At 40.3% G+C, this 21,439-nt stretch overlaps 1 protein-coding gene across 2 annotated transcripts in view; it reads left to right on the top strand.

The window, feature by feature from the left end:
* Positions 1 to 1,257: 1,257 nt before the first annotated feature.
* The window catches only part of csnk1da (casein kinase 1, delta a), a 41,796-nt gene continuing 21,614 nt past the window's right edge, over positions 1,258 to 21,439 (top strand). For both annotated transcript variants that reach the window (XR_013934307.1, XM_080447148.1), the window contains exons 1-2: positions 1,258 to 1,775; positions 15,846 to 15,956. Coding sequence is in view for 1 of the 2 variants with exons in the window: in XM_080447148.1 (XP_080303274.1) it covers positions 1,700 to 1,775; positions 15,846 to 15,956 (187 nt within the window). In the remaining variant the exon portion in view is untranslated. The remainder of the gene's footprint in view (positions 1,776 to 15,845; positions 15,957 to 21,439) is intronic.

Raw genomic sequence — 21,439 nt, 5'->3', positions numbered from 1 at the left:
TCCAGGGACCCCCAGAAGCAAAGATTTGAATCAAATCAAATGTTCGCTTAAAAATATATATATTCAAAGGTTTGCTCAAATGTTCACGATTTTGCAAAAATAGCAGATCTACAAGCTCATAGCGCGACACTCGGTGCCGCGCTATGAGCTTGTATATCTGCTATTTTTTAATAGCCAAAGTATAAAAGGTTAAAATTATTGTGATGCTATATTAACACATTTTGCTGGGGACCCCCTGAAATACCCCCAAGGACCCCTGGGGGTCCCCGGACCCCACTTAGAGAACCAATGGCATAGACTGCTTATGCCAGGCTTTGCCAGCGTCCGGCTCTGCAGCACAAGAAAGCAAAGGTCCCGGTGGAGGTAGATCTCCGATGCCTTTATGTTCCCACTTGGCAGTTGGAACAAAGAGGATTAGATTTTTTATCATTTTAGATTTTTGCATTGGCTATTCAAAAATACCAGATATACCAGCTCACTGAGCTTGTACATCTGCTATTAACAAAATAATACATTGAAACATCTTGAAAGTGTAAGAACTACTGGTTTAGAAGGCATTTGTAGAGTCGGCGTCAGGTCTTAATTTAAAGGGTCTTTTAGGAGAATATTGGCTAAATGTATGTCCAAATATCCGATCTACAAGCTCATCACAGCTACAACCCCGCCCACTCTCCTCGTCCCGAGTCTACCATTGGTCATTTCCAAGGTGTGACGTTGGCAACACGCAACACAGTCAGCGTTGCCATGTCCGCTTATTATAAGCAACTTTGTGCTTGTTTTTCTGTAATGTTGCTTGAAAATATTTTTAGTTGCAGGTTGCGTTTTTTTGTGCTTGTTTCTAAAGTGTAGTTGTTTATTTTGGGACTTGCTTCCTAATGTTGTTCAAACCAGTGGTTCTCAAACATTTTCACGTCAAGGACCCCAAATTAATATGTATTTGTCTCGCGGACCCTGATCTGAAAATATGTTATGCCACTAATGCCAGGGACCCACATACAAGGTTTGTGTTGTTAAAATGTTTCAAAAATATCCCCAATTTTTTTCAAATGTTCTTCCAAGATTGTTTTTGAAATTAGCAGATCTACAAGCTCTCAACGCGTCAAATAGCCAATGTAACTATGTTTAAAGGGCGAGAAGGGCTCGCTTTTTTTGGGGGCTTGTTTTCATAGACCTAGTTGCTTATTTCACTCATACAAATCTGGCAACACCGAACACAGACTGGGGTAGTCGTTCGATACAGCAGCAGTACCGAGAGAGAGAACAAGGAAGGCTGTTCCGTCTACCAGAAACACAACAAGAGTTAACCTCTGAAATCCATCTTCATCCGTCGGAAATTTACCAGCAATGTTTTTGAAAATAACAGGAGCATAAAATAGACACTTCCACCTTCACGACAAGCTCGGTATTGTGTTATTACTACTTTCGGAAGGTTTTAAAACGAGCGGTGAAAGATTTTGAAATCGACTGGATTCGGAGCCGACCGGGGGGGGGGGGGTGCTGATGATCGCACCCAAGACCGACATAAAGGAAAGAACACAGCGTTTTCAGAGACTTTTAAAGTGTGACTCGTTGTTATTCACACATTTGAAGCAATTTTTTTTAATTATATATATTTTTTCCATCTGAACAGTTTTGTTGCATTTTTCTGGAGCTAGCGAGCTTTTTCTTTGCTAGCTAAAAACCATAAATTGTCTTAACCATGGAATTGCGAGTGGGAAACCGATATAGACTGGGCAGGAAGATCGGAAGTGGTTCGTTTGGAGATATTTACCTAGGTGAGTTATATACTGTCGTGCGAAACAACACAAAGAGTCTTAACTAAAGGTCTCTGATGCTAGCATGCTAACTACCTTAGCTGCATTTGCTGTCTGTTGGTCCATAAGACAAGCTGACAGTCAGTCAGCTGTTCACTGTGTCTCTACTGTTAGCAACGTTAGCTAGCAAGTTTGTGCCTATAATCTTGTAATAGCAGTCTCATCATCTTAAACATTAACCAGGCTGTGTGTGCATGTAGTACTGTAGGGTTACTTTGTGTATTTGTGTGTGTGTATCAGTGGTGGAAAAAGTACTCAAATTCTTTACTTAAGTAAAAGTACCAATACTGCAATATAAAAATACTCTGTTACAAGTAAAAGTCCAGAATTAAAAATGTACTTGAGTAAAAGTACAAAAGTATTGGCATCAAAATGTACTTAAAGTACCAAAAGTAAAAGTACTAAATATTTGAAAATAGCCGATCTACAAGCTCACAACGCGTCGCGTTGTGAGCTTGTAGATCGGCTATTTTCAAATAGCCTATGTATAAAATAGGGCTAAAGGGGTAAATGTATGTTTTATAATATAATAATTTATATCTGAAAAGTAACTAGTAACTAAAGTTGTCAAATAATTGTAGTGGAGTAAAAGTACTGTATTTGCCTCTGAGATGTAGTGGAGTAGAAGTAAAAGTATTGGAAATTGGAAATACTCAAATAAAGTACAAATACCTCAACATTTTACTTAAGTACAGTACTTAAGTAAATGTACTTAGTTACTTTCCACCACTGCAACATTAACCAGGCTGTGTGTGCATGTAGTACTGTAGGGTTACTTTGTGTATTTGTGTGTGTGTGTGTGTGTCTGTCTGTTTGTATGTATGCACTCACTGTGTCATCATTTTGTATTCATTTGTATTAATAGCAGATGCTGTATGTGTCCCAAGACAAATGTTCAGATGGACAATAAAAGTCTGCTGTTCGTTTGCATTGGACTTTATTTAGGGCAGCCAGTTGATGTGGATACACTTGATGGTGAGATGACCCATTATCGTGCTGAAAAACATGCCACAACATGTCTCTGTGTGTGGAGGTTTAACAATACTGGTTATTGTCTGTCAGTGTCTAGTTGGTTGACTAGGACATGGACAGCGCTTAGCCGTTCTGTCTGAAGTCATTGGCTGTTTTGTAAAATTGACAACACAATAAGGTGGGCCATTATGTGGAAATGACTATTCAATGTATTTGTATTTGTATTTTCTAACCCCTGAGTACCCCCAGAAATGTTGTTAAATAAGGTAATATGCAGTAAAGTAATCTGCAGTTACTATTTGGAGTAACTGCACTTGGAGTAGGGACATTTTTAGATATCGGAAACATTTTGGTGCTTTGTCCCTTTTATGCCTTGGCAATGAGGTGTAGTAGAACAGTGGAAATGGATGACTTGGGTTTTGATCACTTGATTCAAGACATTGATACCGTTGACAATCTCTTATTTGTCATTTTCCAAAACTGGTGCCTGGTTGTGGTAAGCGCTATCTGGCTGGAATTGACTAAAATGATCTCTCTCTCTCTCCAAGGAAGCTCCAGCATAACTCTATAACAAAGGATGGGAGTTAATATCTCCAGTGTTCATGTGTGGACCTGTAGTGTAGTTGGTATCAAGTTTTGTAGAAGATATTAACACGTCTGCTAAAGGGTAGTTGTTCTCGGGCTCCATGGCTGTGTCCCCATGAGTCATAGGACTGTAAAACGTAACATCCCCAATGGTGGTCAGCCACCTCTTCATTTCCTCTCAACATGAGCAGGAAATGTCCACGTCCTGCCTTGACCCCTGATGGTTTTTTGTTTGTTTTTTATTTGATAAAACGTCATAACTTGTTCCATACAAAGGTGTTGAAGTTGATACATTTTCCTCATACAGGCCTTGCAAGGACATTTTACCCATACATCCATTTGGTTCCAACAACAAAACTGCCCAGGGCTAGTGCCACATGATCAATTGGGAATTTGTCATGATTGATTGGCTTGTCTTGTAAACCCATTGTGCTCCAGCCAGTGTTGGAGGTGAACAGGGGAATCCTTTGTCACAGGTCTGATTACGGACGGGGCCTTTCTCTTCGTGGGAGGATAATGGATGGCGTTGACCAACCACCAGCTACCTCTATTCCTTACTGTAAACTCGTGTTACAATTCTCCCAAACACTGTTTGGCCTTTACATGGGATCTAAAGGCTAACAGACACAACTACTTTTTTTTAAAAAGCAGTTGTATAAAGTGTATCATTAAGTATCATTAATCCACTAAAACCGGGAATATTTTGAGATGGGGTCTGCGACTAAATACATATAATTTTGGGGGTCCTTGACATGAAAAAGCTTGAGCACCACTGATATAGCAACATACGTTTTTCAGAAAACTGTTGTAGGATTTAGAAGATATTTGTATAATCGGTCTCAGGTCTTTCTTAATGGGTTAAGATACTTTAAGCCATTGAATATACTGTACTACACAGTATTGAATCATCGATATATTGTATGGCAGGTTGGCATCTGATAAACTGGCCTGGCAGCCTGGTTAGTGCACTTAGCCTTGTAGGGCAGTAGACTCCTCTAGTCCTCTATGATGACACACTTGTATTGTTACCAAGTAGGACATTAATATGTGTCACATATCACATTTTGTTGTCCTACTTGAAACACCTGTTCATGACGGAAATAGATTGGCTATTAAAAGTGCTATTTGCATATTTGAATCATTCTGTCTCAAGGTACAGACAGAGAGTTAACGGATTGGAAGTTGGGTCTATACTTTTTTTTTTTTTTTGACACTGTGGTGTTTGAAAACATTAGTTTTCTGCCCTCCAGCACGCTTCCAGATGGAGCAGCAACACCCAGTGGAATCATTTCTGTTATTAGGCTAGAGGCTAGAAGAATAAATGTAAACCCTGAGAGAGTAATGTAATAGTCAAATATGTTTTCCCTCACCGGCACTGTAACAAACCTGTCCACAAACCTGCTTTGACCCATAATGCTGCTATGAAACCGGCAGAATTAAATTAGGTGTTAGTTAGCGTTTCACTTTCCCGTGACCACCAATGCATACAGAAGCTTTACTTAACGAGCTTAAAACTTGTCATTTTGGGAAGTATCAGTAACATTTTAGAATCTGTGAGGCCTACAGTAACTTGTTGGGGGCTTCTAAACTGTAGTTTAGAAGCAAACCTACCCCCGGTAGGTTTGCTTCTCTGGCTCTTTCTGGGCTTTTGTGTGTGTGTGTGTGTGTGTGTGTGTGGGTGTGGGTGTGGGGGTATTCTGTTCAGAGGAGACACACTGGTCCCATATGTTGAATCTGGAGGGCTGACATTCAGATGTTCTGTATCTTCCCATGTGTGTGTGTACAGTACAGTACTTGGCCTCGTGCCCAAGTTTTCAAACCCACGAGTAGCTTTTACAACCGTCCCCTTGGTTGAGTTGAGATTTGCTTATGTAAGCATTTTATTGTGTTCTTGCACCTCCCCCCCTTCCCCCTTTGTTTGAGTGGGATTGATGTGATGTCAGTATTGGCTGTTGCTCAGCGACTCCGGGGCACAGGGTTTTTGTTACCTTCCAGAACACTCCTGCTGCTCCATAAGTAGTTAACCATATTAATCACACACAGTGGCCATTTTGTTCTTAACCACTTAAGCCCTGTATACTTTGCTGAACGGGGTCCCCCAGGGGTCTGTCCTTGACCCTTCTTAACTTTCCCTCTTTCCCTTCTCAAATCTCTTTGCAGAAAATACCCGATCTACAAGCTCACCACATGTAGCAACACGCAGAACAGGGTCCCCCCCAGGGGGTCTAACCTTTCCTTGGCCCCTTCCTAACTTTCCCTCTTCCTTTTTTAAATATCTTTGCAGAAGAGAGCAGATCTACAAGCTCACCCACGTGTAGCAACAAGCAAGCTCACCACGTGTAGCTGTTGTGAGCTTGTATATCTGCTATCTTAGCAGAATGTTTGCCTAACATGCCATGGCCAGAAGGACACTAGCTTTCAAGTGATTAAATCAATAGTACACCTGACGGGGTGGGGTTTCCCCACTCTCAAAATGGTATGATCAATAATAATGATCAATCACCACATTATTCTTAACACTGTCCTTCCTTTTGCTGCCCCCCCCCTCCCCCCCACTGCCTTGAGTGATCTGTGAAGGGGATGGTTGATGGGCAGGCAAACGGTAACACTAGCACAACCCAGTGTGTTATAATTACCCATCCGTTAAATAGACCCTCCGGAAAAATGCGAGTATGCGATCGCAGAATTTACTGCATAATCGTCAAAATGGCGCATAATTATGCGGGGGTAACGTTTTTTTTTAAAGGCTGCATCGCATAATATGCACTTCGCATATTTTTCACATATTTCGCATTTTTCGCAACTTATCGCATTAAAATTGCAAAAAAAAAAGAATAGCCTGCATATTAATCAAGAGTTTTAGCCCGCATAATCAAGGATTTTTGCCCGCGTTTTTTTTCTGGAGGGTCTTAGTTAAACGAGAATGATTGTAAGCATCTAGGGATGTGTCAGTTTATTGGTTACTGGTAACGGAAGGTGCTGAGGTCATTGCTTGGACTGGCCTCACACTGGACCAGCGTCTTCAATTTTAGTGTGACGACTAGCAAATGTAAATGTGTCATTCCTACGCTTGTCCCCAGTAGGCCTTATTCGCCTGGACTTACTTACCCCATTAAGACCTGAAGCCGATTCTACAAATGTCTCCTATAAATCCCAACAGTATTCTGAAAAAACGTATGTTTCTTTCTATATCAGTGGTGCTCAAACCTTTTCATGTCAAGGAAGGACCCCCAAAATTATATGCATTTTGCCGCGGACCCCCATCTCAAAATACTTTGTTCCAGGGACCCCCCAGAATCAAGGATTTTAGTTAAAATGTTTCGCTTTAAAAGAATATAAATATATTAATTTGCGCACATTTTCTTGATTTTTCAAAAATAGCAGATCTACAAGCTCGTAGCGCGGCACTCGGTGCCGCGCTATGAGCTTGTAGATCTGCTATTTTTGAATAGCCAAAGTGTAAAATAATGCTTTTTTTTTGCTCAAATCAAAAAGTGACACAGGTGCGTCCCAGGTCTTAATGGGTTAAGTTTGGATACTCTATTCCCCCCCCATGCATACTGGTGGTGTTGTCATGAGAACTAAAGTAACAGGGTTTAATCACTGTATATGCTCAGATTTGAGTGTGGTACTGGTTACATTTTCAATGATGTGTGCCGGGAAATACGATTTTATTAGTTTATTACTTTTATTAGTAAATTACAATTCAGGGATTTAGCACACTATCTTATCCAGAGAGCAATGTCTTACAAATGCCGTAAATGCCGAAAACCCCAGTCAACAAACACAACAGGGTAAATAGTAGTAGAGTGAAAAGAAAACGACGCAGCACTTGAATGGAACTACGATACCCAGGTAAACATCAAACCTAGCATCTGTCTAAACAACACCGTGCCATCTAAATAACATTCTTAACATTTTGTGGTCAGGCAAAAACTAATCTGAAGTTGTAGAAACGAATGTGTCTGAAGAGAACCATTGATGCTTGCTTTATTAGCCCCATTAAGACCTGGCTGGAACGCATCTGTGTCACTTTAGATTTCTTTGGCTATTCAAAAATAGCAGATATACAAGCTCATCGCGCTATGAGCTTGTAGATCTGCTATTTTTGAAAAATCTTGGAGAAAAAAAATGATTTTTTTTAACTGTTAAGGCGGTTACACACCGGCGAATATGCGAATATACGCAAAATTCTGACTCGTTCCGAATAATTAAAAGACGCTTTTTCGCTTCGCTTTTTCGCTCCATGTACGCTTGCATTGACTTTATAAGGTTTTTTTAAAAAAACGTATTATTCGCATGAAAAAATCGCCCTGGTGTGTAAGGACCTTTAGGATTTAGAAATCATTTTTAAGAATCGCCTTAAGAATCGCCTTAAGAATCGCCTTAAGAATCGCCTAAGGTCTTAATGGGTTAGATACTACGTTACTGAGACTGCACAGCGCTGACGAAGCTCTGCACCTTAGAGGTGCTTGAAATGTGAATTTAATTAGGCTAAGGCTTAGGTAAGCTTTGATTTAAACATGTGTTATGCTTTTAGAAGAACACTGAGTAAAGTTGTATTTTTAAGCAACATGCTTTGGCTCAGGCCCAGCTTCTCCATGTCTGTGAGTTCTGATATTATGCAATGATATATGACTATGTAGTATATGTATGTATCCACAAAGTGGATTGAATTCTGTTTGTAAATTGGGGCTGCTGTTCAAATGACCATTTACTAATCATTTGATTTGAGACCACTGAGTGATTTTTTTTCTGTATGCCTTGTGTTTGAGGCCAAAAGCAGTACCAATAGTGCAATTGGTGCTGTATGTATGTATGTACTCTACTGTATAAGACTTGCTTACTAGGGGGTTTGCATGGTATAGCAGCCTAGTACAATCTCTTTGAACTCCAGGCTAGAATGTGTTTTCACAGATATTATTATTAATTCAACTCAAGGCTTTACACCAGGATGGATATATCCTATATCAACACATGGAATTGTGATTATTAGAATTCATAATTTCATTGATTTTTTTTTTGGTACAGCTTGTACTTTGATAATGGCACATTTCTGAGAGTGCGGAATCCAGATCCATTACATGACCCAGTGCGTTGCGTTTGCAAGTTGTGTTTACCATGTGCATCTGACGTGAAATGGCATTTACCAGTAAGGGAAGGAAGCGCATATTCTGCGGTCTTGCCCAAATGGTGAGAACAGAGAAGCACACAGGATCCTGTAATGATGAACACCACACATCATTCATGGCTACACGATGGCCCTCGCCTCATTTCTATTTGACTTGGCATCCTGGAACGGCTCAGCCTGGCCCACGTGTGTGTGCCAATAAGGTGACCAGCTGGCCTGCACCACAGGGCTGCCTTGCTGAGAGAGCGAGGCATTAGTACCAGAGCTCTGACAAGCGCCTCTCTGGAATGGAATGCATCTGCTTTGCCTGCTTGCTACCTGCCACCTTCTTCAGTGTTGGCGTCGCAGGGGATTTGCTTGCTAGCATTTTGTGGTTTGGCCCCGTGCTCCTCAGCTTCTGTTCTCACTTCCCTCTTTCCACTACCGTAGGATCTCATCTTAACCACTTAAACCCTTTGTATTAGTTGGGGTACAACAGTTAATTAACTGATTCATCATTGATTAACTGTTGATTGATTAGCAATCATTGATTCAATCGATTTATTATCAATTTGAATGCAATGATCGATTTTTTTAAAATAACAGGAATTGGCAGATCTGCAAGCTCACAATGTGTCACACTCACATCATGATGCGTTGTGAGCTTGTAGGTCGGCTATTGACGCTGTTTTCGTCCAAAACCGTTGTACAATGAAGTGTTAAAATATACGAATAGGGCTTAAATGGATGATAGACTAATCAACCATTGATTAGTTGATAGACTAATCGATTGTTGATTATAACTAATTGTTGTTTCTTTCTTGTCAGTGTGTTACCTTCAATATATAAAATATAATAACAAATAAAATAAACTACCTGAATCGATTATTCAATTCATTGAAATAGTAATCAATAGATGACGTTACGATATTTAATTACTATACTTGGTCCTCTCCCTTTTTTGCCCTCTACCAAATCTCTTCGCTGAAAGTAGCCAATCTACAACAAGCTCTACCAGCATTGTGAGTGAGCCTGTAGATCTGCAGTTTTTCGCCGAATGTTCACCCCCAGAATGGGGATGCCAGGGTACATGTGGTTAACCCATTAAGACCTGAGGCGATTCTTAAAAATGTTTCCAACAGTTTTTTGAAAAAAATCTAAAATATATTTTTTCAAGATTTTTCAAAAATAGCAGATCTACAAGCTCATAGCGCGGTGAATAGCCAAAGAAATCTAAAGTGACACAGATGCGTTGCAGGTCTTAATGTGGTTAAAGACATGGCCGCTTCATTAGACCCTACATTGGAGAAGGGGGGGGGGGATGTGCCGAGGACGGTAACATGAGGCCCAAACTGGGAACCACATTTCATCAGCACATGTTCTTGTTCCAGCCTGCTGAGTCTCCATGTGATGCAATGCAGCACCCTAATGCCTTCCATAATTACAAAACCTTTCTATTCCTAAAGTCTGATTCACTCAACATTGAATATTTATTAACGCATCTGTGTCTCTTTTTGATTTGAGCTAAAAAGCATTATATTACACTTTGGCTATTCAAAAATAGCAGATATACAAGCTCATAGCGCGGCACTATGAGTTATGAGCAAAATATTTTGAGATGGGGGTCGGCGGCCAAATACAAAAAATAATAATTTGAGAACCACTGATATTGAAACATAATTTTTTTTCAGAATACTGTTGGGATTTAGAAGACATTTGTAGAATCGGCTTCAGGTCTTAATGGGTTAATCACCTTTTTTATCTATTTCCATATGGCTTTGCGGCGATGGGGAGTCACATGGCATCACAGTAGGCCTACGTGATTAGCCGCCTGTTCCCTGTAAGATCAGCAACATAACACAACCTAGAACTAAAGAACTAAATGATAAATTTATTTCAACATAATCCAACTGAAGGATTTTACAAACTGGTCTGATTTGTGTTCGTGAGAATGTCAGTACGTGTTGGTAATGAGTATGTGTACCACTCCAGGTAAAATGTCCTAATAACTTGAATTACAAAATTGCCACCGTCAGTAAAACCTCATCAAATATTGAATATTGTTTGGTGTATGGTTCGCAAAAGTAGCCTATGCTTATTCTTAAAACTAATGGACTAAATTCGTAATGTTTTATGTGCATAGATTGGCAATTTGGCATGTGGCTCAAGAGTGTATTTAACCACTTGAACCCTAGCATCCCTATTCTGGGCATGTGATTGTTTGCAGAAAACATTTGCCAATAATCAAGAGATATAAAAGGCACACAATGTGAGCTTGTAGATTTGCTATTTGCTGCGAATAGATTTGGTGAGGGACAAAGGTAGGGAACTAGTATTATAGACCCGTGGGGGACACCAGTCTATGAAGTATACAGGGTTTTAAGTGGTTTAGTTGCTGAAACTTATGAGCCTCTCACCCAGTCTCCCCTCCTGATTACATAACCTGGCGGGCCATGCACTCTGTGAGCAGATCCATGCTCCTTCAACTTTGGAGGAGATGATTACACTCAAGTCGTCCAAACAATCCCCCAGCAAGGAGGGCCCTTAACAGGGGGAGAGAAGGACACCATCGGACCATAGCCTATATAGGAGAATGATAGCAAGAGTTACTCATTCTGCACTGCACTTGTGTGAGATAAAAAACATTGTCTTATATAAATAAAAAGTACTTGCAATTGCAAGCTCGAGACGGTGTGCTGGATAATTTTTTTGTTTTAAGAACCTTAGCTGAAAGGCAGAAGAGGAACGGCAGCCTTCAACCAGATCATAGCCACGGTTTCCAAAAAAGGGAACCCAGGCAACTGTTGTTTTATTTTTGCGGACGGCTTAAGGGAGCAGTTTTGTTTTTAGCAGTGTCTCTGATGTTGCATAACTCCAACAGGTCCCTACTTGGATCTCTGTCTGTGGCGTATGAGGGAGACTGAAAACAAAGTAAACACTGTCACATGACAATGTGTAGGGGCTCACTTAGGCCTTGTTGTTGGTTCAGTTTTGTGGAAGTTGATGGACAGAACCTGCACTCTTCATAGCTCAAAAGGACTGTATGGGCAGAGTGAATCATTGATATCCTGGGTTGGGCCAGTCACGCATGACTCTCTATATCTCCTATTTCCTGTCTTTCTGTACCGTGAAATAAACATTTATGAAAGTTATGAAGGAACTGATAATTGTCATTAGAGCCAGACTGAGTCTTAGTTTATAAGGAAACAAATAATTGAAAATAAACAACTTTTTGATAAATACATTTTTTTTTTCAAAAGTAGACGATATTAGAAACTTGTGAAAAATCTGGACACATCGGCTGAATAATTGGCGATACTGATATAAAAATTATCAAATAATGTCCGATATATCCCCAGTAAGTCTTACTGTCGGGCTCTAATTTTCGTCAGTGGGTTCAGACTGTTGGACTCTCTGTACACTTGCACAATGCTGTGTGTTTGTGTGTGCATGCATGCAGTGATGCAAAATATTTGCGTACTTACTGCGGTTTAACAGCTTCCTGGTTAGACGTTATAGATGTGAGAGAGCTATCTGTCTGAGCATGTCTAGCCAGCCATGCTACAAAGAGAATACACACACAACACTAACACCTCCCCTCAAGAAGTGTGCATTACACTCTCTACTTTCAAACTACCACACAACACTGTTCTGAGGCCAAAAACTAACAGAGATGCCTCCCCTGAGAACATGTCCTGTAGTTTGGCTGTAAAAACTACAGTTTTATTTCAACATCGATTTACTTGACCTTTCCACGTTGGCTACAAACCTGCAGTTTTGCTTGCTCACAAAAACGTGTTTATCAATGCTGGGGAAATCAAGCCGCTCCAGACCAGGGCTCCACGATTATGGCTGGAGTTAGGGCGGAGTTGAGGAGACCAGGGCAAGGTGCAGCATATCAATGTTCTGTGAATTAACCCATTAAGACCTGGAACTGTGTCATTTTTAGATTTGAGCTAAAAAGCATTATTTTACACTTTGGGCTATTCAAAAATAGCAGATCTACAAGCTCATAGCGCGGCACCGAGTGCCGCGCTACGAGCTTGTAGATCTGCTATTTTTGAAAATTCATGAAAATGTGTGCAAATCTTTGAATATATATATTTTTAAAGCGAACATTTTTAACTCAAATCTTTGCTTCTGGGGGGTCCCTGGAACAACATATTTTGATGTGGGTCCGCGGCCAAATGCATATAATTTTGGGGGTCCTTGACATGAAAAAGATCGAGCACCACTGATATAGAAACATACGTTTTTCAGAAAACTGTTGAGATTTAGGAGACATGTAGAATCGGCTTCAGGTCTCAATGGGTTAAGGAACAGAATTAGGGCTGCAAGTATTGATTATGCTCTTAGAAATTATTCAGTTGATTACTTTTTCGATTAATTGAATAATTGACTAGCTTGTTTGTTTTATAATGCAAAATATAAACTGTATATCAACAAATCAACGCGAGTGTGTGCGCGTGAGTGTGTAAGGAAGATCTCACATCATTTAACTTTGAGATACAGTACAGTGACCTACATACCTGGGTAGCCAGCCTAGCCCCGCTGTATAGTACTATGATGACAGCTTACAAATTGGAAGCGTGAAAATAGTGTTTCTATGCTCCAGGGCTTGGCCCCTCCCTTGCCTGTGAATGATGGTTAGATAATGCCATGGATGGGGGGGGGGAGCATTTATTAGTTGGACACACAAGAATCAATGATCTGTAGTGAGCCACGGCTGTGAGTTAAAGGTTACACATGGAGAAATCAATGATGTGCTTTTAGCCTATAGGGTTTTAACCCTCTATAACCCCAATGAAATTCTATGCTCCACAGCTTGGTAGAGGTTTGTCCTAGAGCTGTGTTATTATTATTCCCTTCATGTAAGCTTTCGAATTCGAACATAAGTTTGCAGAAATGCCTCCATCCATAACAAGAAATCTGTGGCATGGCGCGGTATTTGATGGCAAGAGCCGATTAGGTATGAGAGGACTCAAAAACGAATTTTGTGGTGAAAATGGAACAATCACCACATTGTCCATTATAGCAGAACAATGGACAGTCAGCAGCCTGCCGTTAAGGGCTGCCATGGGCTCAAAAGTGCTGAGGTTGGACATTTCTTTTTACCAGGAACAGACTTGGGCAACCGTGATTGTCCAGTTAAGTTTGAGCCCAGTAAGCCAGAGAGAGGCCAGATGGACAGTTTGGACACACTGATACAGGACAAGCAACGCCAGGCTTTGAGAGATTACTATTGGTTTTCTATCACAGTGTGTTTATCAGCTGTGTTGTCGAGGTTGATTGCGGTACATATAGTCTCTGCCTATCTGTGTTTATTTAGTCACAACGCTCTTATTAATACCTTTTCATTGGTTAAATATTTATAAAACCCACGGACGGATTTAACCAATGTGAACCTGGCATCCATATTTTTAGCATGTCAAGGCAAAAAAAAAACTATTAAGTTCACAAAATAGCCAAAATAGTTGATGTACAAGATTGGCTATTTGTGCTACTAGTCTGACACTAGTGCTAGTGTGCTAGTATAAACTGGAGCATTGATTTATGAAGAAAAAAAAAAGATTTGGAGATGCATTTCTGCCTGACAGCGACCATAATCGTACTTGTCTGATGGCCATAATTAGTGTGTTGTGCAGTAGTGTCTCCCCTACAATTCCTTTGTGTGTGTGTGTGTGTTAGGGTGGGACGATATATCGATATCGCGATATCTCGCGATACTTTCTCCCGCGATAAATAATCGATATACTGCCGGAAAAAAATCTATAATTTTTTTGTTTGTTTTTTTGTTTGTGATACGTTGTTTTTCCGACTCTGTATCTGTGTAATGATGATTTTGCGCTGTTTGGTGCTATTTTATGTTTTTATGAATTGAATACAGGACTATCGTGATATATCGTTGGTGAAATTTCATGCAATATATCGTGATATCGCAATATATCGAATATCGTGATATTATTGTTATCGAGGGCCTAATATCGCCACAGATATCGTATCGTGAGATATATCCATATCGTCCCACCCCTAGTGTATGTGTGTGGCCTATTCAGAACTCCTTGTTTTTTCAACAGCTACTGGGCTACTTGTTGCATTTCTGTCTTTAAGATGACTGTGCTAGCATGCTTCTATACCGTACAGGCCGTAAGCATATATGACACACACGGTGTATAATATCAACATGGTTTTCGATGGCAATTTACAACATCAAGGAACATGAAGGGGGAGGAACAGGATTTGTTTTAATAGTGAGGCCAGAGATGGGGGAGAGAATTGGCTGTGCTGTTCCTTCTGAACACCTGATTTGGAATAGGATTAGTATTGTATTCAGGGAAGAGGGATGACAAAGATCAGTTGACTGGCAGTGGTGATCCACGCCGTTATCACCAGCAACACAGCTGGACTCATCGTTGCCTGGCCCGTGTTCCTGTAGTGAGCCTTTTCTTTGTCACAACTAGGCCTCTTGTCACAATATTCTTTATTTCGTATTTGGCCAGTTTTGGCCATAGTACATTATATGCATGTTTTGATTATTGGTAACGGTCATTGTCAGTCAATTCTTTGTACATTTCAGGCTTTGTAGATTTAAGTTATTTGTCATATTATGCCCTGTGCAATTTTGTTTACAAAGCCTAAAAGGCCAGCAGAAATGTAATTTCTATTTACAGTATATTTTTAAATGTCCAATGCAGAAACACAAATCATGAAATCATTAATCCCAATTAGTTTTATGACAAGTAATCGTCAATGTGACAGCCCTAGGCGCAAACCACTGACTGACAGGCTCTTCCTCCCTATTCATACAAATTTTATTTATATGGTAAAAGGCCCTGCTAATTAGTAGATTAGCCACTGTAAAGGTTGATGAAGCAAACCTGTGTGCGCGAGCATGTGTGTGTCTGAGCATGCCAACCCTCCTGAACATCTGTGGATGATCCTGCCAAAAGGCGGTGTGCTGTTCATTTGAGACTTGTTTTAAATGAAGTTATAAATAAAAACGTCTCATGTTCACATTCCCAGGTTTAACCCATTAATACCTGGAACGCATCTGTGTCACTTTTAGATTTCTTTAGGCTATTCAAAAATAGCAGATATACAAGCTCATAGCGCGGCACCGAGTGCCGCGCTACGAGCTTGTATATCTGCTATTTTTGAAAAATCGTGAAAATTATTTTTTTACATTTTTTTCCGAAAAACTGTTAGGATTTAGAAAATGTTTAGAAGCGGCCTCAGGTCTTAATGGGTTAACTGCAAAATGTCCACAAGCTAATGTTTGTCCTGCCCTCAGCGTACTCGTACTTGTGTTGAGTAATGTGTATCGATGTCTAATGTTGTTTATGTGACCTCACTTTATTTCGTAGGTACTGATATCTCGGTGGGAGAGGAGGTGGCCATCAAGTTGGAATGTGTGAAGACGAAGCACCCACAGCTCCACATCGAGAGCAAGATCTACAAGATGATGCAAGGCGGAGGTATGAGGATACGGCCGGCATCATTTGCTTTTTTTTCTTCTTATTTTTTTGTTGCATTGACACGTAACCTACAAAAATCCACCAAACCTACAATGTATTCCTCCCTCCCTAATAACTAACACGTTTGGTCCATCTAGCCAACAACACCAGATATAGTTCATATCCAGAAGAAGTAATAGATCTCCATCCAGTCACAGAGCCGTACTGTTGCTTTGGTGTACGTAATTCATTATTGTGATGAACTGCTTTTTGCAGTCTCCCTTTCTGTAAACAAGGCTGTGTGCTGTGCAATCTGTGCACGATGGGGGACGTAGATTGTGAAAACTGTCGACGTCTCTTCCTGGCAAAAAGCATAATGCCCTGTTCATTGCAATGTTATTGATTGATTGATAGATTATTATTTTATTTATTTGATAGCGACAGAGCACATTAACCCATTAAGACCTGGAACTGTGTCATTTTTTGATTTGAGCTAAAAAGCATTATTTTACACTTTGGGCTATTCAAAAATAGCAGATATACAAGCTCATAGCGCGGCACCGAGTGCCGCGCTACGAGCTTGTAGATCTGCTATTTTAGAAAATTCGTGAAAATGTGTGCAAATCTTTGAATATATATTTTTTTAAAGCGAACATTTTTAACTCAAATCTTTGCTTCATGGGGGTCCCTGGAACAACATATTTTGATGGGGGTCCGCGGCCAAATACATATAATTTTGGGGGTCCTTGACATGAAAAAGTTTGAGCACCACTGATATAGAAACATAAATTTTTCAGAAAACTGTGATTTAGGAGACATGTAGAATTGTCTTCAGGTCTCAATGGGTTAATGAACATCAGTATGAAAAATTCTAAGACATGTATTATGTATACATGCCGGCTTTTTGGCAAGAATGCTAATTGACATCTGTAGTCGCTATAGGCCGGTAACTCAAACAGAAACATCACAAGTTGCAAATGTACAAATATACAGGGTTAGGGGCTGGCAAAACCAATAATCCTGCTTTGAATAATCGTCAACTTTGGGGCTAAAAATGTACAATGGGATTGTAAAAAACATTTTGCACATTAGTATGTGTGGCTACCACTCGATGTTTTAACCCATGTTTTAACCGAGTGCCGCGCTACGAGCTTGCAGATCTGCTATTTTTGAAAAAATCGTGAAAATATGTGCAAATCTTTGAATATATATATTTTAAAGCGAACATTTGTGAAATACTTTGTTCCAGGGACCCCCCAGAAGCAAAGATTACAAATGTTCACTGACAAATCCTTTATCTTTATTCTAGCCTAGATCCTTTGCTCAAGCGCACTGTCACTACAAGCTGTATTATTTATCGCCGCGCTACTGAAACACTAGCAGGATATTAAACATAGATTCCAGTGAACGTCTTCAGTAAACCAACCCATTGATGTGATCGCAACGACACGCAGCATCTTTTTTTCCACACAGCACCGTTCGTACCGAGTACTGAGTCTGACATACACAGAAATGGACAGAATGAGCCACAGGGCGAGAGATGCGGAGAGAAAGAGGGATAGAGATGTACACAGGGAGAGAACGCAGTTTTGTTTGATGTTAGCGTTGTCAGAGATTATTATTAGAACATGGCAATCCTGGCAGAGACTCTGCACTCTGCTCAGGATGTAGACTGGAGTGCTGCACGTCATATTCACAAGGCGTTGGCAGCATTTTGCGCACGTTGGAGGGATAAATGCGCACAAGTGTACTTTAACCCTTTTAAGACCTGGAACGCATCTGTGTCACTTCTTGATTTGAGCTAAAAAAAAAGCATTATTTTACACTTTGGCTATTCAAAAATAGCAGATCTACAAGCTCATAGCGCGGCACCGAGTGCCGCGCTACTATGCGCTTGTATATCTGCTATTTTTTGAATAGCCAAAGCTAAGCGGTTAAAAATGATTGTGACGCTAATGTTAACTAATTTCGCTGGGGACCCCCTGGTACTCCCTCATTCAAGGACCACTGGTGGTCCCCGGACCACTGGTTGAAAACCACACACGCTATACACAGTTAGAAAAAAAAGAAAGAAACAAAATACTTTGTACAACATGTCGGGTAATAAATGACCACATTTCTGCTTTGTCTTCAGCCATTGTTTGAGATGGGTCTGGGAAGTGTGATTATGTAGGTCACTCCCTCCCTTATTGCAAGTGGTAGCCGTTCCAACATTTACTTCCCTTTTACTGACGGCACATTGTATCCAATCGCGGTGCAGCGTTTCATTTCAAATCGATGAAACGGTCAAGGTCACAGTGCAAGGTCAACATTTAGCACTGTTCTTATATATGGGTCATATTTCTAACCCCCATGTGAGTGCCTTTCTAGTTATCGTGTTGCCTGTGTTTAGGCGTGTGGTACTATAAGCGCACTGCGCAGCCGCCCGCTGACAAAAAAAACTATCAGAAGTGGAACACTCAATATGGTGAACTGATGGAAAGATCTTTATTCATGAAGGGCCAAATCTTTGAAAGATTAACGTTTGATTTATTCAAATCCCACACACCACCATGAATTGTTTTTGCAAATTTTAACGTGAAAATAAAGAGAACAAATGACAGAACAAGTCAAATTGATAACTGCGTGAAAAATGGTTGTAACACCTTCAGGCTCAAATCAATTATTATACATTGCGTACGTCGCTCACTCACTAATAACTTTGCCTCGTTTTCCACTGTAGTCTCCAAAGTGCTCCGCAATGTATCTTATGTAATACTTTTTGATTGCAGAATACAGCACGTTGATTTAACTTTAAACACGTTTCCCACTTCATTAGAACAGTGCAGGTGAGGAAAAGTTCAGAGGAAGCGACACTCGTGAGCCAGATTACAAGCCCTGTAGAGCAGTGGTTCTCAACCAGTGGTCCGGGGACCACCAGTGGTCCTTGAAGGGGTTCCAGGGGGTCCCCAGCCAAATTAATAGTTAGAAACCAAATTGACCCTTATGTGTCTGTAACTCTGAGAGAGTACAAATGGAACCAAATGGTTCCATTTGTACTCTCAGAGTTAAACGAACACTAATGACGATAATACAGTGTAGATTAAGACCTCCAAGAAATCTAAATGGTTGAGCCCCTGGCATATCTTTTCAAATGGGGGTCCGCGGGCTAATGTGTGTCAATTTGGGGGTCCTTGACGCCAAAAAAGGTTGAAAACCACTGCTCTAGAGTAAAGAAAGGATTGAGGTAGGGGTTTGGGCTGGGATGCCTTTTTCAGGTCAGGTTTAGGCGTTTTGGTTTGGCAGTTATTATGCCTGATTTTTTTAGTACGAAAATAGCAGATTTCCAAGCTCACAGCGTGAGTTGCGCGGCGACTTGTGAGCTTGTAGATTGGCTACTTTTAGGTATAACTACAACTAAGTATAACTCAGGCTTTAGGGTTAATGGTTAACCCATTAAGACCTGGAACGCATCTGTGTCACTTTAGATTTCTTTGGCTATTCAAAAATAGCAGATATACAAGCTCATAGCGCGGCACCGAGTGCCGTGCTATGAGCTTGTATATCTGCTATTTTTGAAAAATCTTGAAAAAAATACATTACATTCAAAAAACTGTTAGGATTTAGAAAACATTTTTAATAATTGCCTCAGGGGTGTGTGTGTGTGTGTGTGTCCTATTACTCAGCTAATTAAAGAATGGCCTCTTTGCTGTGTGAGTGGATCAATAAAACGCACACGCATAAAATAAAGCGTGTCAACGGGGCGGGGCCACCCACAAAAGGCGCTCGGTGATTCCACCGTGTAACTAAAAGGTCACAGGTTCAATCCTTGGCAACGTGTCCAATGTCCATCCACTGCAGAGTTAACCTAGTGGACCCTGGCCTGTCCAGATTACAGCACCCGCTAAAAGACTTGGAAGTGGAACATAAAAAACGATCGATCGTGTGTGTGACCCAGAAAATATTAGAACAAATATTGTAATTCTTAATTAACCCTTTAAGACCTGGAACTGTCATTTTTAGATTTGAGATAAAAAGCATTATTTTACACTTTGGGCTATTCAAAAATAGCAGATATACAAGCTCATATCGCGGCACCGAGTGCCGCGATATGAGCTTGTAGATCTGCTATTTATGAAAAATCGTGAAAATGTGTGCAAATCTTTGAATACATATATTTTTAAAGCGAACATGTTTAACTCAAATCTTTGCTTCTGGGGGGTCCCTGGAACAAAATATTTTGATGGGGGTCCGCGGCCAAATACATATCATATTGGGGGTCCTTGACATGAAAAAGATGGAGCACCACTGATACAGAAACATAAGTTTTTCAGAATACTGTTGAGATTTAGGAGACATGTAGAATCGGCTTCAGGTCTCAATGGGTTAATATGTTCCAATGCTCAATGCCAAAAACACAATTAATTAATTATTTGTATGACAATTAATCTTCAAATAAAATGGCACGGTTGTGACAGCCCTACCTCCATCTCCATTCACTCCTCCCCCTCCTCCCCCCTCTCTCTCTCTCTTCTATGGTGTGTGTTGAGTGACCTAAGGTTATGGGGAGTGGGGCTTCAGGGGCTCATCCATCCATCCATCCATCCTTCCTCTGTGTCTCACCAGACATTATGAATATTCAGTGTTTATTCATAGATTAGACGTGTGTGTGTGTACACTTTGCGCATACGCGGTTTAGCTTGGCCTTGCAGTCGCAGGGCCCGCAGCTGTTTTCTACCGTGTTAGCATAGCTTTGGGGCCGCGCGATGAATCGCACAATTGTCATAATCGCAGTAATGATTACTGGTAATGTCATTTTTGTCATTCTAAATTGTCGTTTGGTAGATGGATAGGTAGCTTTCTAAACAAAGGTATATGAAAAACCTCTCTATTAGGATAGATGTCTTTTTAAATGTGAACAATATGAAGAATTCAATGTCATTGATGATATTGAAAATGTTATTATTTTACTTTATTATCCTGTGTTCACAATACTAAAGATAAGTATATGACACTAAAAGTTAAGCGAAAACGTGGCAATATGGAGACATTTTACTGTTAATTTGTGGTCCATAAAAACTTTGATAACACATGTTGCCAAATTCTGGCCATTCCCTGTGGTCTTCAGTGTTTCCCAACAAACATGGTCCCACGTTCTCTTGAATTCCTCTCAACGTAAGTAGTTCAATCAGCCACACCCTGGCATCCATATTTTGAGCACTATAGGAAAAAGATTTGTTACATTTCCTTAAAAAAAAAATCCCTTTTTTTTTTTCTTTTAGATTTTTCAAACCTCTTCAAAAATAGCATTTGGCTACATTCGATTAGCTGAAGTATAAAATAGGTCTTCCGTGTGTTAAATACAGTAATATGAGGTCAATGACTCGCCGAGTACAGTTGATATATGTATGGAAAACTCGGGTCATGCACAACAGAGAGTGATTGTGCAAAAAAATAATACAAATGTGTTTTTTGCAGCCTTAAATAGCATAGAACAGCTGCCACCTTGCCCGCTTGTGATCACA

Source organism: Gymnoscopelus braueri, assembly GCF_963280865.1.
Source record: "Gymnoscopelus braueri genome assembly, chromosome: 13".
NCBI classification, from domain to species: Eukaryota; Metazoa; Chordata; class Actinopteri; order Myctophiformes; family Myctophidae; genus Gymnoscopelus; species Gymnoscopelus braueri.
This window is presented reverse-complemented; position numbering and strand designations above follow the sequence as displayed.